At 45.4% G+C, this 16,668-nt stretch overlaps 1 protein-coding gene across 9 annotated transcripts in view; it reads right to left on the minus strand.

The window, feature by feature from the left end:
* Positions 1-16,668, minus strand: part of EFCAB11 (EF-hand calcium binding domain 11) — a 57,618-nt gene that overhangs the window by 17,474 nt on the left and 23,476 nt on the right. The window contains exon 6 of one of the 9 annotated variants that reach the window (XM_077323461.1): positions 1,499-1,579. The exons of 5 other annotated variants lie outside the window; for them this stretch is intronic. In XM_077323461.1, coding sequence (XP_077179576.1) covers positions 1,560-1,579 — 20 coding nt within the window. In that variant the 3' untranslated portion in view covers positions 1,499-1,559. Of the gene's footprint in view, positions 1-1,498; positions 1,580-6,515; positions 6,557-16,668 lie in introns of those variants that run through there. 3 more of the 9 variants (XM_077323456.1, XM_077323460.1, XM_077323459.1) reach the window with 3 other exon arrangements.

The raw sequence follows: 16,668 nt of genomic DNA on the forward strand, positions 1-16,668 counted from the left end.
TATGAAAATGTTTCAGAAAGATGTTTTGGTAAAGGTACAGGGGCTGTGGACTACACTACTGAGTATAGTACATATTGTCTGCTGCTGTACGAATGATCATACTATGAAATCTCTTCATCACTTAATGTGTTAAATTAATGTTTAAGCCCTGTTTCAGTTCTGTTTTTGGATTTCCGCAAACCAAACCTTACTGATTGCCTGGCTCACTTTGTACCATTTGCCTTAGATCACCGTGACAAAGGAAAACGAAATATAAATATAAATACAAATAAAGGTAAAGGTATCCCCTGTGCAAGCACCGGGTCATGTCTGACCCTTGGGGTGACGCCCTCTAGCGTTTTCATGGCAGACTCAATACGGGGTGGTTTGCCAGTGCCTTCCCCAGTCATTACCGTTTACCCCCCAGCAAGCTGGGCACTCATTTTACCGACCTCGGAAGGATGGAAGGCTGAGTCAACCTTGAGCCGGCTGCTGGGATCGAACTCCCAGCCTCATGGGCAGAGCTTTCAGACTGCATTTCTGCTGCCTTACCACTCTTTGCCACAAGAGGCTCTATAAACACAAATATATAAATACACACACAGACACGATTCAGGGTGACCCCCATGTGGTTTTCATGGCAAGAGACATTTAGAGGTGGTTTGCCATTTCCTGCCTCTGGGTCTCATTTAAGGAGGACAGCAGGGGCGGCTCACAATTGGTCCCTTGGCGCCGGACTGACAACCGGAGGGCCCAATCGGCAGGCGTGAAAGTCCAGGGGAAGGAGCCAATGGGCACCCTTGGGGCCCTTACTGTTTTATTTTATCCGCTCTGCAGGAGCGGTTAGATATGGGTCTAACATCACCTTTGGGCGGCACAGAAGAAGTGCCAGCCAGCTTGATTCTTAAAACGAACCAAATCTGGCTTGTCCATTCTCTCCTTCCTTCCACAACAATGGAGATCACCTTCCATGACAAGGGTGAACAAAGTGGCAAACTAATCTGGACAGGACCATAACAGCCCAAAGAGCCCCTGCGCGGAAGAAGAGGCATTCAGGTAACTCTCCCTGAAGAAGAAAAAGAAGTTTGGAAGATATTGATACCCAGATACGCTTCATTATAAAAGGACCAGATTTGAAGCAACCCACAATGATTAAGTTTAGGCACAAACTCAGCCGGTTTAAAAAATAAAATGGTGGGCGTGCCTGAAAAATTTGTAATTTAAGATAGTAACTGATGGTGTTTGTTTATATATACTATAAGCATGTACAACTAGATAACTGTTACTAAAATATTCAAAAAAAAAGGATAGGAAATATTATGTAAGAATAAAAACTGATATCATTTCTTAAAAAAAAGAGAAAGAAAAAGGCAAGGACTGTGTGACTGACTCAAGGTCACCCAGGAAACATTCACAACAGACTGGGGAGTCAGCCCCTGGGTCTCCCAGCTCCTAATCTCACAATCTTACCACAAGACGTCTGGCAGCAGCTTCAGATACTTCATCAATACTGGTCCTGGGTTGACCCCCCAACACAGATGATGCTATGGCACTTCTACAGTACAGCCTCTTCTATTTACTTAATTTACTGGTGAAGTAGCTACATTTTGGAGAAAACAAATGCCACAGCTTGAAGTATTTTATATTTTAGGCAAAACCTAGCATTTAGAAAGTCAGAATAGTGTTAGACCTGTAATGGATCATTTTTTAAAAAAAGAAAAATCTATGCTTCCCAAACATTATTTTCTCTCTCCTTATTGATTAGACTCACCCATCTGTTTAAGTATAAAATAACCCATAAGGTTTCACAGAGCTGGAGAATATAGATTGCTACCAAAGCTGTCTTAGCAAGAACAGATGGCGCAACAGAAACATTATATTCAGCATATGCAGTTGCACAAAATTTGCAGCTTTTAGAAACAATGACATGCTCTAATGTTTATTAAGAGAAAATTGTGCCAGGCAGTTACAAACCAGAAAATTGATAGAAATCGTACTACACTAATGTTGACTTCCAACATCTGCTTGAACTATTGATTAAAGCCTGTGAGTCCCATGCGTTCTATTCCCAAAACAGAATTAATGCAGACTTTTATCCTAAATAGAAAACGGGAGGTAAAAGCTACTAAATTATACAATTTTAAGTTCCACAAATTTTTTTTGGGGGGGGGGATGAACATATCTATTTCTCTACCAGTGAATTGAAATATGAGTTAAAAGTATATGATTTAGGCTGGATTGTACCATTTGAAGCAATTAACTTTTCAGATTTAGAAAAAGAACCAATGACATAGAGAATGGTTGTGAAGGGCTGCCGTAGTTAAGATATTTCAGCTGCAAAATGGTCAATTAATTTTTTGCCTGATTAAGAGTGTGTGTGAAAAAAAGGAGCTTTCCTTTTCCTCAGTGGTACCTTTCAGCAAGCAAAACCTAATAAAGAACTGCAAACTTTATATGTGCACCATGATCATTTACTAGAACAGGGGTAGTCAAACTGCGGCCCTCCAGATGTCCATGGACTACAATTCCCATGAGGCCCCTGCCAGCAGTCGCTGGCAGGGGGCTCCTGAGAATTGTAGTCCATGGACATCTGGAGGGCCGCAGTTTGACTACCTCTGTACTAGAGCAAGGAAAGTATATGCTGTCATTTCACGCAGACTCGGAAATGTGTGAAGGCAACTGTAAAACCCTTTTTCACGCTCACCTGCAATCAAAGCCATGTACGCCAATTCAATGCAGATGTTTAAATCTTCCCGCTCATTACAAGAAAGACATGCTTGTGCAGACAGCGCAGTGCCGTCTCTACCACTAAGGTGCTTTTTCAAAATAAAAAAGAATGCTAGGGCAGGGAGGAATGTCAAAACTTCAAAATAGCTTTGAAGATTGCCTACTGTAGTCACATGTACGAGCAAATCCTTATAAAGGTAGTATATGTTCTTTCAACAAGTGATAGATCTTGCAGATTCTGATCACTCAGAAGGGGTCTACAGCTGCTGTAGCGTAACTAAGTCTTGCAAAACTGTAAAAGGATTGGATACAGAGCCTAATCCAGCCTCTGAACTGAAACAGCCTGGCCTTTATCCTTCTAAACCAACAGTAATCTAGGGAAAGCAAATTTAAGGTATGAAGGAAGTGTCATAATGTTCATAACAGTTATCTGAGGATCTCCCTTTCCAACAGTGCTCAATAAGCAGAGGTATCAGAGGAAGACACAGGAAACCCCCTAACGGAACAGGCTATTTTGAGGGGAAGCTTACCTTTAACTGCAACGAATAGGTACTTTACATGAAAAAAATGACAATGTTCATATTCTTCAATGCTTCATAATTGCAAACATCTCTCTAATTCACGAAACGTTTTGGACTTGCCAGTATCTTTTGGCAAGAAATTAATTTCATCCAGATACTTCCACTGGATGTGACATCGCATTCCATCACCCCTTGCCCTACCAACCCAATGCCAGAAATGGCTCATCAGCCTACTCTGATGGGCTGGGAACAGGGCTGTGGCAGTCATCTACCGCTGTGCCCCCCCCCTTGTCAAGCAATTAAATTGAGACTAGTTATCTCTCTGGACTCCAGTCACCACCATGTGTGATGAGCCTCGGCCAGCAAGGATTTTTATGATCTGGGTCCTTCCCTTTCCCACCTTCTCCAGGCCATTTGGGGAAGGGTGAGTTGACATAACCACATATGGCCATATTACCCAATTGATTTCCACCCAATTGGTGAAACCTTTCTGGGGCCATTAAGAAACCCCAGGGTTTCATGAAACCCCTGTTGAGAAAGCCTGCCCTATCTGATGTTAAATAGGTAGGCACTTTGCTTAAGAGCAGCAATTCTCAATCACTCTACAGTTGCAACCCCTACAGCAGGGGCAGTGGCAGAGCACACACACACAGTGCATGCACATCTGCTGCCACCGCTCCTGCTCACAACGCCGATGGGGCGGTGGCAGCAGCGCCATGGCACTGGCCTCCTGCGTGCTGCTGTCCAGGGGAGCCCAGGAAGCAACGCATCTCCCAGCGTTCCCCAGAGAACACCTCGGCTCGGCTCCGCCGATTCAGAGCTCACCGAGGTTGCGTGAAATAGGCTGCTGCCAAGGGCGCTGGGTGTGGCGTTGCTTCCTGGGCTCCCCCGGACAGCGGCACGGAGGAGGCCAGTGCCATGGCACCACGACCACCCTTCTTCCCTCTCCCAGTGTTCCCTGGGGTCTGCGGTGACCCCTGTGAGAGGGTTGATCAACCTCCCTGGAGGTTGCGACCCCCAGGTTGAGAACCAGTGCTTAAGAGGTTACACATTTTTATTGTCACATGTCCAAGATAGCTGCCCACCTCTTCTCAAATCAGAGCAACCTCCTTCTTCAATGGTCAGCAGTTGAACGAGACCTCAGTTCCTATGGTCAGCAGGAGATATTACCTCTCTGTCCCCTCCCACCTGGATTACTTCAGGTACTACTGGGAACACAAAGTCCCCCTCTACAGGAAGCTCCTTTGTGTCTTAAGTAATTCTCGGAAGAAGAAACTCTTTTCCCAGGCTTAGAAGCATGGGATGTTGATGACGTTTTTAGAGAGTTAATAGATCTGATTTTAATTCTGTTGATTTTATACTGATGTATCCTACCCTGTGATGGCAAGCTGAAAAGGGCAGTTCTACAAATCTAATTATAAATAAATTATAAATAAATAAAACACTGACTGTATACAAATGTTTGTAGGAAAAGAAAAACGTGTACAGCCCTTTGTTAAATTTTGAATCAAAAATAACTGTTTGGAGAATGTTAAACAAGGCATGCTGATGCTAGTTTAAATTAATTTGTCACTTTACTAATTGTAGGTTTAGTAATTCTAAAATATTTCTTAAAAGCAGCAGATGTTGAATCTCACCAGCTGTACAGAACTTGCTTGCCTTTGGAACAGTTTGACCTTGAGTTTGACTTTTCCAGCTACTTGTTTTTAATAACACCTGATATTCCCACGGAACCATATTCCAGGAGGAAAACTAAAGCTCTGCTGGGCATGTACAAAATGCATAATAGAAAGCAAACTATTTTTGTGCAAGAGGAAATTGACTACTTGACCTAAGACAACTTTTCTATCTCTAGATTTTATTATTCTATTACCCATACATTTTCTTCTTAGCATCATATTTTCTTCAATGATTGAAAATATTTTAAAACTCCATAACTAAGCCCAGGCTCCAAATCAGACTGAAATACTTTTAAATAAATCTGTCAACAACGATAAAAGCAAAATGCACAGATAAATAAAATCAGACAGCATTGGATGTAATATTTCCTCTGCAAAGACTGAATTATTTGGAATGAAAGGCTGTAGGTCCTCGGAAGATAAACTACAGGGCAATCCTAATTGCAGTCAATGGGCTCAAAAGAATGTAACTTTTTTTAGGACTGAGAAACTCTTGAGTACTCAGCAGAGATATCACCCTGCCAACAAAAGTGTGTCTAGTCAAGGCTATGGTCTTCCCAGTTGCAATGTAGGGCTGCGAAAGTTGGACCATAAGGAAGGCCGAGCGTCAAAGAATTGAGGCTTTTGAACTCTGGTGCTGGAGAAGACTCTTGCGAGTCCCTTGAACTGCAAGGCGAACAAACCAGTCAGCCCTAGAGGAGATCAGCCCTGCCTGCTCCTTCGAAGGCCAGATCCTGAAGATGAAACTCAAATACTTTGGCCACCTCTTGAGAAGGAAGGACTCACTGGAGAAGAGCCTAATGCTGGGAGCGATTGAGGGCAAAAGAAGAAGGGGATGGCAGAGAATGAGGTGGCTAGATGGAGTCACTGAAGCAGTAGGTGCAAATTTAAATGGACTCCGGGGAATGGTAGAGGACAGGAAGGCCTGGAGGATCATTGTCCATGGGGTCATGATGGGTCGGACATGACTTCGCACCTAACAACAACAACAACAACAACTCTTGAGTAACCCTGGGCCTGTTGCGCTCTCCTTCCCTCTCAGCCTGTCTTACTTCACAGGGTTGCTTTCAGTGCCAAGGACTTTGGTGAGGGAGTGCACAATGGTGGGAGCTTCTTCTCCTTTCTCCTCCCACTAGGCTGCAAGACCAGTGGAAATCCGAATACTACAAACCTGGGAATAAGCCCCATTACATGCAACTGGAAACTTCAGAGTAAACACAGAGTACAGCTGGAAGGAGATTTCTTTCAACATACGTAACACAAGAAATGGGAGAAAGGACAGGTGGACAAAGGAACAGAAAGACAGATAACAAGCCAAAATTTAGTTGCAGGTCTCTAATTTATTTATTTATTTAGATTTATATACCGCCCATTTCTTTGCAGCTCTGAGCAGTTTACACAGAACATTATAACTTACATGAAACATTATGCAGACTATAACATCAAAACAACTTTAAAAAAACATCAAAAGATTACAAAACCACAATTATAATATAATAACAATTAACAGTAACCTGAGTTAAACCTGAGTACAATATCAGTTTTGCTACGTTAGGTGATGGAGGAATTTTTCTCACGAAAAATGTTCAAAGTTTACAAGTTTCGTTTCTTTCCTCTTCACTCTTCAGAACAATGCCTTATAATTGCTTCCTTAAATAAAGAGCAGTAAAGAAGCAAGAAGACCTGAATATCAATGTAATGTTCTCTCATACGCTGAATAGTGCACTTCTCTGCAAAGTAATTCACAGTATTGTCCCCATGCTATTTCTTTCTATTAATGCCATAAATAAATTTGGAGCTCAAGGTTGTTATTGTACCTTGCAGACAAAAGCTCTGAATAAAGACTTTCCTTTCACCGTTACTCTGGCTTTCCACGCCACTCAAGAATGTAACTGTTCCTTTCCCCTACGCTCCATAACCTTCTTCAAATGCCTGCCTTTTTTCAAGAGCCTAGCAAAACACACGCTGGCATTATGTGCATTTGTTAATAAAGGGATATGACTATATACAATGGACATGTTAATTGTTTACATTTTGTTCAAATGACACACCAAAGTTATTAACTGTTGGATTTGATTAGAAAGGACAGCAGCCAGAAGTATAGCTTGAACAAACTGTGAAAGCAGATTTATAATTCCACTAAACAATAACTTCAGAGAGGCAAGACTATTGAAGTCACGCTCACAGGAATGATCTGTCTCAGGTGTCTTATTTTGCTAAATGCTAATCAAATGCTCAACAACAGTAAGGGAGAAATCAGGGCTGCAATCCTAAACTCACGCACGTGGCAAAAAGGATCTCTGAACTCAGTGGTTTTTACTTGTTGGGACTGGGCTCATTAAGACATATTTGGTGCGGAAGCTTGTTTCTGTCATAAACAGCTCTGCTCTGAAAACCCCCAATGTTACCTGAACCCTCCTGAACTATCGAAAGGAAGTTTGGAAGCTTGGTACGAGAACTGCCAGTAGGAACACTCGCTCAAGAAACCAGAGAAACAAACCCAAAACAGCACCTCACTATCTCCACCTTTGCCCCTGCCTGGTGGAATGAGCTCTCAGAGGACATCAGGGCCTGCCGGAACCGACACAGTTCCACTGGTCCTGCAAGATGGAGCTCTTCCGCCAGGCTTATGGCTGAGGCTAGTTCGGACAATCATATAGAGAGAACATCGACGGGCCTCAGCTGCATTCCAGCCCTGTTTGCTCCTCTTTCAAATTAGAAGGACAGAACAGTACCTCTAATTTGACTGGCCTCACCTTTTAGATCTCTGCCACGTCACTGCTTATTCCTTGAAGTTTAAAAAGTTGTTTTAAGGCAGAATTTCTACTCAAGGAGTAAATAATGACTTGGCAGAGATCGACCAGCAGGGAAATGCTGGAATTAACACTGTTATCCAACTCCATCAGACCCAAGAAGAGTTTCACTCACTTTCCAATCAGTTTCTTAGCAGAATGCCTACATTCCTTGCAAGTCCTCTTATACAGGACCAATAACCACTATTTGCCAGTGGTCTTTATCATCTGAATAGACTTTCTAATTATCATATTCCAAACGTTTACGGCCCATGAACTGTGATCAGGCCTAAACATTTCTGAACCACTCAGGAATCTGCTCCTGAGTATCAGCATATATCATGGTTGTCACCAGGTCTGGGAAAAATGTCCTACTCCTCAACCCAGGTTTATGGGTAGCTGAAGTTCTCCATGGCATGAAATACCATCTTATTAAGCCACTGTTAAAAGGATAGCACATTTTCCCTCCAGGCAGTTGACTGCCCTAGTGCACATCTCCTTTCTTCAATAGCTGTAACACACAAACATGTTTTCCCTAGGTTTTTGTTGTTGCTGTTGCACTACTAAAGCTCTGAGTGCTGCATTACAGGCAACTCTTTAAAGTCCCCCAGGGCAGGCAAAGAGGGGCGTAAAGCAAAGGGAGGCTCAGAATATTACTCCACTGGGCTACTCCCTACAGCACTACGGTTCCAGGTAAGTTTCTCTGAAAAAAGGATCAAAACTCAATTAGATAACAGTTTCCCCGGAGAAGCAAGCCACCAGACCATATCTGCAGAAGATGGCATCCTGTCACCATTTTGGACAGCCACAGGGGTGCTAATGACATTATCCATCACAGTTATTTTGCCAGAGGCTTATAACCACAGTTCGCTTGTTTATATTTATTTATTTAAATTCTTATGTATTAACCACCACTCCTGGACCCTGCCAGCTCACGGTGATTTACAATAAAATTTATAACCCACATAAAATATATAACAATAACATAAAACAGTACTGGTGACAAAAACTGGTCTGTAAAGCCTCCCCCTCTCACCCATCAATACCGTGTAGTAACAGCCACCACCACACGCACAACCCTGGTCAAGGCGAGGTGTGCCTCCCGGGAGCTGGGGACAACCAACTGATTCAAATCTGCAGAGCAAAAAGCCCTTCGGGGGGCATAAGGAAACAAGCAGTCCCTTAGATAAGTGGGGCCCAGGCCATGGATGGCCTTAAAGGCAAGATCTAGAAGCTAACTGGCTGATCTGGAAGCTAACTGGAAACTAGTGCAGCTGCCTCAGCACAAGCTGGATGTGGGTCCTCCAGGATGACCTCTTTGGGATCTTTGCACAAAACCCATCAATGTAAATATACAGATGACCTAAAAGAAATAAAAATTACAACAAGAACGGAAGGTGTCTTGACAATTTAACTGAGGTTGAATGTGTGTAAATCGGCAGCTTTTAACTGAACTGAGGTACATAACATCTCTTGGACAGATTATGCACGGCGCCAGCCCGGCGTGGCTGCTGCCATTCTGGTGTACCAGGGGGGGGGGAAGCCCTGCCGTCCCCCGAGTATGCACAGGGGCGGAGCATCCCGGGCACACGCTGGCTGCCCCGGTAAAACGGCCCCGCGCATACAACTCAGGGCTGGAAACGCCAGGTGCACTCAGAAGCGGCGCTAGTGGGGGGGGATTGGGGGCATGCCCCCCCCCACACTGCATGCTGCTCTCCCACTATGGTGGGGGCAGGAGGATGCCCCGGCCGGCTCTGTGGGGGAACGTAGGTTGGGGTGGGGCCCGGTGCTATTGATTACGTATGACGCCGGCCCACCCCAGCACCAACAGTAACTCTGGGACTGCGGAAGTTCCCGTGTTTGCGTAACATGGGCCTTCCGTGGGCCTGGGTCAGGACAGGCCGGCGCTGGTGTCATCGTCGTGCATAATCAGGGATTTTCCCCGATGTCCTGCCGCCGCCAGCATGGGCATTCTGGCCCGTGCATAATGGGTCTTGGTAAGTAATATCCCAATAAACCACTGTTCAGGAGAAAAGTCATTTTTCATTCAAACAATTAGCAACCTGCATTTTCTTTACTGTATGTTGCTGACAGAATAGGAATTTTTTTTGGGGGGGGGGGGAGAAAGAAAGAGAAATGTTCCAGAAATGTTATGTAAATTATATTCCATAATGATAATAGATTATATGAAACTAGATCTAAAGCCCATTTTATATTGAAATAAAATGGGCGCTAGATGTCCCCCCCCCCCCCGGGGCAAACCCTAAAGGCTTCTGCGTTAGCGGTTCTGGGCGCGGCGTCAATGGGGCTGCAGAAGGCTTCCCCCCCATCTCGGGGAAGGCTTGTGCCGGGGCAGGCGTAGGCTGTGCAAAGTGGGCCTACCAATCTTGTGGGCTGGGGGCTCCAGAGCGTCCAGGAGGCAAGGGGCCGGTGAGTCTCAGGCGGCTGTGAGGCGGGCAGGCAGGGGCGAGGCGCAGGAGAGTCGGGTGGCGTGGGGGAAGAAGTCACATCCAGCAGGCCGCGCATGCGTGGTATGTTGTGGCGGGGTGGGTGGGGGAAGGGTGGGGGGAGGAAGCGACGCATGCGCCGAATGGTGCGCATGCGTGATTCATTGCTGTGGTAGTGTGGCAGGTGCGCAGGTCGGACGGGCCGCGGCGTGGGTGGCCCTGCAGAAGGGCTCGTCCTGCTGGGCGGCTCTGAAGGTGGTACGGAGCGGACAGCGGGGGGCGCGATGTTTGGGGCATCGTGGGGTGCAGCCGTGGTGGGGGGAGGTGCGGCGATGAGGCGGCGAGACGAACCTTGCTGCGGGCGGGCTTGTGCGGCGGCAGCGGAGGCGCGTGGCTGGGAGCGGAGCGGCTCGGCGGCGGCGTGGCCGTTGGGGGGGCAGTTGGCGGCATTCGGAGGCTGTGAGGGCCTGGCGTGGAGATTGTGAGGGCCTGGCGCGGTGAAGCCGATGGACAGGCGGTGAAGCGTGTGGTGGGTCTGCGGGCGGCAACTGGGTGGGATGGGCGACCGTTGGCGCGGGAGGCCCTGGGCGGCGGCGAGGGTGCAGGGCCGGACTTGGGGGGGAGTGCTTGTCGGTAGGGAAGGGCCATGGCTCGGTGGCGGGAAAGGTCTTCGACGCGGCAGCCCTGCTCCTTTCCCGGCAGCGAGCCATGTGGGGATGGAGTATGGGCACAGAGTCCGGGGCGGGCCAAGTGGCCAATAGGGAGGAGCGCTATGCGCGCCTCCCAATTGGCCACTTAGCCCCCGAGTGGCACTTGGAGGGGGCCAATCAGGAGCCGCTTCGCGGCTCCTGATTGGCCCTCTCCGAGTTTTTATCACAGACAGGTCCCGCCCTAACTCCTCCCCAACAGCCCTTACTGCTTTATTTAGTACGTGGCGCCTGTGGCGCCACGGGCAGTTTTAAGATACTCCTTCCGATATGGACTTTCAAACTGCTGTGCAAAGCAAAATGATTTCGATCTGTCTGATGGGGAAAAAGGGGAAAATAGAGGAATACTTGGTGAATTACTGTCACTTTAGATCTCATATAATTGTGGCTACTTAGATGAAAATGGCAGCAAAAACGTATATGAAAATGTACCATACAAGTTTAAGTCATATATCGAATATGAATAACTTTTGTTACTTTAAGGTCCTACTGAGAGACATAGAAATTTTTTAAAAATCCAAAGACACCAGTGACAAACTTGTCCTGGCAATTTGTAGTCTGTGCATTGCCTTCCAGGTTGACGCTTTTGTTGTCATCAACTTGGGTCCTGTGAATGTGTGCAGCACATGGTCTGCTCTGGTCGTAGCACTATGCTTTCCCTCTACCAATAGTACTTCTGTGGGCACAAGAGGAACAGCTGCCATCGAAATGCCAGCAGCTGAGGGAGTGTGCGCTGCAGAGCCCAGAAAGAATTCACAGGATTTGAGAATAAGTTCACAGGATCTGCGCCATTGTTTTTAATCCAGCATTTCATTTTTCTAAAAAGTGGAAGAAGATACAGCTGGAACCCAAATTGTAGCTAGTTTTGCCCTCCCACCCAACTTTAAACAAAATCGAAGCATCATTCAAAATATACCTTTTAGTCTTACTTTTAAATCCTTCAACAGTCGTACAACGGCTGGCTTAGCCCACCTCATCTCTATTTTTGTTCCACGCCTGTGCCCATTCTCTGTTGTGGCACCTGACATACGGAATCCCTTTCTTGCCATTGGATTGGATCCAGCAATGCACAAGTGGGAACAAAAACAGACTTAGTGCAGTTCTGCTTATACAAGATCTGGTGCTTCCTTTCCTGTATCTTGTAGTGCCCAGACCTGGCTGCACAAGACCTTGTACAAGTAGAAATGCAAGTGGGGATACAATAAATTTGACTTAACGTTAGTGACTACCCTGTTTTTCCCCCTTGTGTTTCTGTTTGCACAACTGCCTGACTGGAAATTTTGCCGTGGATCCAATCCAATATCTACAGGATAATCTTTTTTTTAAAAAAACTTGCTTGAAATTTACTTTTGGATTCCTGCTTATAAAAACTGAAAACTTCCCAGCCCTTCCCTCTTTTCTGCATATGCCAAGTCAAGTTTACTTTGCAAACTTTTAGGCAGGGATCACAACTACCTACTGATTCTACTTACGGTTTATTAATATATCACCCGTTGTCACAACTGTTGAGACTTCACTTCACCCAGTTACAGAATATAAAGTCATTACAATCTTATCTTCTTTTTGTAGTCCTTGATCTGGACATGGCAGCCAATTAACGACCCCATTCAAAAGAAAGCTCCTTGCTTTTCCACCTTCTAATGCAGTTGGATTTATCTACTATGTTCATTTTAACGAGCTCTACAAAGAGGTTACAGATGAGACCTTTCCAGCTTACAAATCAAATTAACAATTTCTTTGCCTGCAAGAGATACCTCGAAACTTGTCACTTCACAAACAGTGAATCTCCTGCAGGTTTTGGCAAATGGTTCAACTTTCCTGGCTTGCTTGTGAGGACGTACTGCAACATTCGGAAACGAGGGAGAGCTGTGCAGAATCCTAAACTCCTAGACAGTAGATTCTAAAGTAGACATGTCTATTTATTTATTTAAATGGTACTTTAACTTTCAAACAGTCCTACTCTACGGGCAGGCTCGGATCAGTGTGCAACATATGGATAGAATAAAATCACATTAAAACGTTCTAAAGCGTTTTTTAAAATCTGATTTTGCCAATTCTACTCCCACCGTTTCGCTCCACCATAGGGTTCAGTGCGCCATACCTCAGTGAAAGGGCATTTGCTTTGCATGCACAGGGTCTGTGTTCATCACTTTCTCTCTAGACTGGTTTTTGGCAGTCACTGTTAAGCTGGCAGAGCGATAAGGACTTTTAATGTAGTGAAATTTTATTATATATAATTAAATGTTTTATTCCTTCAATTTTTTGGTCTCCCCAAGCCTGTGTGATGGGAGTGAGGCTATAAATATAAATAGACGCTTACAAATGTATATATTAGCCCCTCCGTAGGGGGAAAAATGACATATGAAGCAGCCGTGAGAGTTGATCCTGCAGGGATTTACTGCAGGGCCAACTGCTTCTCAAATTGTTTTAGGCTTGAATGGAAAAGCAAGCATGAGCACATCAACAATTTAGAGTGCCAGATACAGAAAGAATATGGGGAAGGGGCAGGCTGGGAAGAAAGGGACAGAAGACTGACAACCGTTGGTTTCCTTTGCACTGCCAAGAGCAAGGCAACAGCTTATGGGCTAAAGCTGCTGGAACCACTGGGAGGCAGTGGAACCTGTAAGGCAAGCTTTCTCAGCCAGAGTTTCATGAAACCCTGGGGTTTCTTGATGGCCCTGGAAGGGTTTTCCTCAATGGGTGGGAGTTAATTTTGTAAATGTGTTTTTTTTAAAATATGAAACCTTTATTGAGTAATATGATCATATATGGTCATTTCAACCCACTCTCCCCCTCCTCCCCAAAATGGCCAATGATTGGCCTGGATGGGGTGGGGAGGGGCCCCGGGTGGGTGTTTACACAGCTATGCTTCACAACCATGTTCTGTACAATCTGGGGTTTCTCAAAGCCTGAGGGATGTTTCAGGGGTTTCTCAATGGTAAAAAAGTTGAGAAAGGCTGCTTGAAAGAAAGCTCACAGACATGGCTCAATATTCCATACAGATCCTTTGTCTGGCGTCACACTGCTTTCTGATTCCGGCAGCTGGAGCTTTGAGAAGTTTCAGCAGCTGGGTGCTGGATTGAGTCTCAAAGGTAGCACAGGATAAAGGCCTGGTTTCTACCTATCTGAGGGATTGCTTATCTGCTTATGCCCCCCGCAGGGCTCTTCACTCTGTGGGTATGAATTTACTGGTTGTCCCTCATTTGCCTGGCCAAGACCAGGACCAGGGCCTTTTCAGCCTTGGCCCTAACCTGGTGGAATGAGTTCCTGGAACCGCTGAGGGCTCTGATGGAGCTGTCTAGGTTCTGCAAGACAGAACTCTTACGCCAGGCATTTGGTTGAGGCCGGGGGGTGACCAGAGTTGCGAACTGTGGGTCCCACCCTATGCTAAGCGCTCTACGCTAAGTGCTGACAATCAGAGAACCCTCGAACTTAAGGCTGTGGTACTGGCCCTAGGGCTGGAACAGCTGAATTGGGTTGGGAGTATTAGATAACTTTATACCGCCATCTTTGATACTGTTGATACTGTTTTAATGTTTTAATGGGGGTTTTATGGGCTGATTGTGTTAATTGTTTTTATATTGTAATCCACCACGAGACGACACTTGCCAAGAATGGTGGGGTAAATATCGAAGTATGTACAAACAAACAAACAAAGGCGGTACAGAAATGTAACAAAATAAATAAAATGGTTTGCAGCCATTTCAGTGGTCTGTTTCGCTTTCCCTCATCTTATAAGACACTTGTGAGAGCCTATGAGACAGCGGTAAAAGTAGCAAAACGTGAATTTTATGCAACTTCCATCATGTCCATGAGCTCATGCCCAACACAACTATTTAGGGTAATTTAATGGCTTACTGTCCTAGAAGGCAGATAAATAATAGCAAATTGGACATCAGCTGTTAGGCATTTGCAAGTTACTTCTCAGATGGTCTCATTACTCCGTCATGACCTTCCACCAACTTTGGATACAGTAAAGCAGTGGTCCCCAACCTTTTTATCACCGGACCGGCCAACGCTTGACAATTTTATTGAGGCCTGGGGGGGTAGTCTTTTGCCGAGGGACATTGCCACCGCCTGAGCCCCTGCTCCATTTGCTTTCCTGCTGGCGCCCCTGACTTTCCACCACCCGCTGGGAGGCGCTGCCAGCAACAGCTGCGCAGTGCCATGCCGAGAGTGAGCTCCAGCCATGGCGGCCACTGGAGACCACCAAAGGTGAGCAGGCGGCAGAGTAGCAGGGCAGTCCCCGAGGCAGCAGCCGGGGAGGATGACGAGGAGGATCCGCGGCCCGGTACCGACTGATCCACAGACCGGTACCAGTCCCCGGACCAGGGGTTAGGGACCACTGCAGTAAGGAACTGGAGGCCCCTTGGCTGCTTTTGGAGACTACATTTAATGGTTTCAGATAGCTCTTGCTGACCAGAGTGGATAGTTTGCTTATTATTATTATTAATATTCGATTTATTCCCCGCCACTCCCTTGCGGCTCGTGGTGGGTTACAACATCTTAAAACCCCATTAAAATCCATTAAAACAACAATTACAGTCTCGGCATTCTTAATTAACTAACTAGCATGGCAAGATCGGCTAATCAACTTCCCCCTCCCACTACTGGCAGGTGGAGAGGGGATCCTGATGGTACCAGTCCCAATCCTAGTTCCAGATCCCGGATCCCAGGGGGGCATAGGTGTTAGCCTTGGCCTCAACCGTAAACCTGGCGGAAGAGCTCCGTCTTGCAGGCTCTGTGGAACGATGGAAGATCCCGCAGGGCCCGCAGTTCTCTTAGCTCAATGAGGATGACCACTTGTCCCCTGTCCTTCTTGGCTGCTCAAATAAAGTGACGAGAGAATAGGAGACCCCTTCCAAGTCAATATCCAGATGACACCCAACTCTACCTCCTGATGACCTGGTGGAATGAGCTCCCAGAAGAGTTGAGGCCAATTAATTAGGATATCCTTCTCTGTAACTCTCTCTGGACTGAGAAGAGAGCAGAGCTGTTCAGATGGCAAATCCAGTAATTACAATACTTTTTACTGGTTTGTAACTGTTGTTGTTTTATGATTGTTTATTTTTCATGCTGCAAACTGCCTTGAGAAGGCTGTGCTGAGATGGTGCAGTATCGAAATTGAATAAATAAATACGGCCTGGGTGGAAATTGGAATATCAAAAAAGCTTTAATGGCTGATTTCTTCATGCTTAATTATATGCAAAACCCTCTGTACTCATTTCTGTGAGGTTTTCTCTTTATTTTTAACTGGTTCATTTTTTTAGCTTTGTGGTTTCAACATCAACTCTTATTTTTTTTTTTTAAGTCTGTGTGGAACAGAATGATAAAAACAGGTGATAAAATACAGGTGATAAAAGCCAAAATGGAATAACAGCTCAGATACTTGTTAAATGCGTTTGTAAACACCTTCTAACTCCACTGAAGCCAGTGGACTTAGAAGGTTCAACACTGTACAGGATTGCACCACAAGAGACTTCCTTAGAGTCTGCCACCAGGTATAAGAATCGTAACTGCAGTCTACTGAGCCTAAGAAAGCGTAACCTATTTTTGTACATTTGTTAGCCACCTTTTTTTCTTATAGAGCTCAAGACAGCTTACAATATCGATTTAAAAATGAACACATTATGGATACCTATGAAAATACAGACTCAAGAGAACAGAAAGATCTCCTGTATTCTTCCAAGCAAGAATACTTGCATTTTGCAAGAAAATATACTGAAGATGGTGCATATTTTTTATTTTCAACTTCATCATTAATTCATGTTCACAGATAGGCTTTCGATATTCTTTGGCCATTTGCACAAAAACAA

This window comes from Paroedura picta, chromosome 2, assembly GCF_049243985.1.
Source record: "Paroedura picta isolate Pp20150507F chromosome 2, Ppicta_v3.0, whole genome shotgun sequence".
Lineage (NCBI taxonomy): Eukaryota > Metazoa > Chordata > Lepidosauria > Squamata > Gekkonidae > Paroedura > Paroedura picta.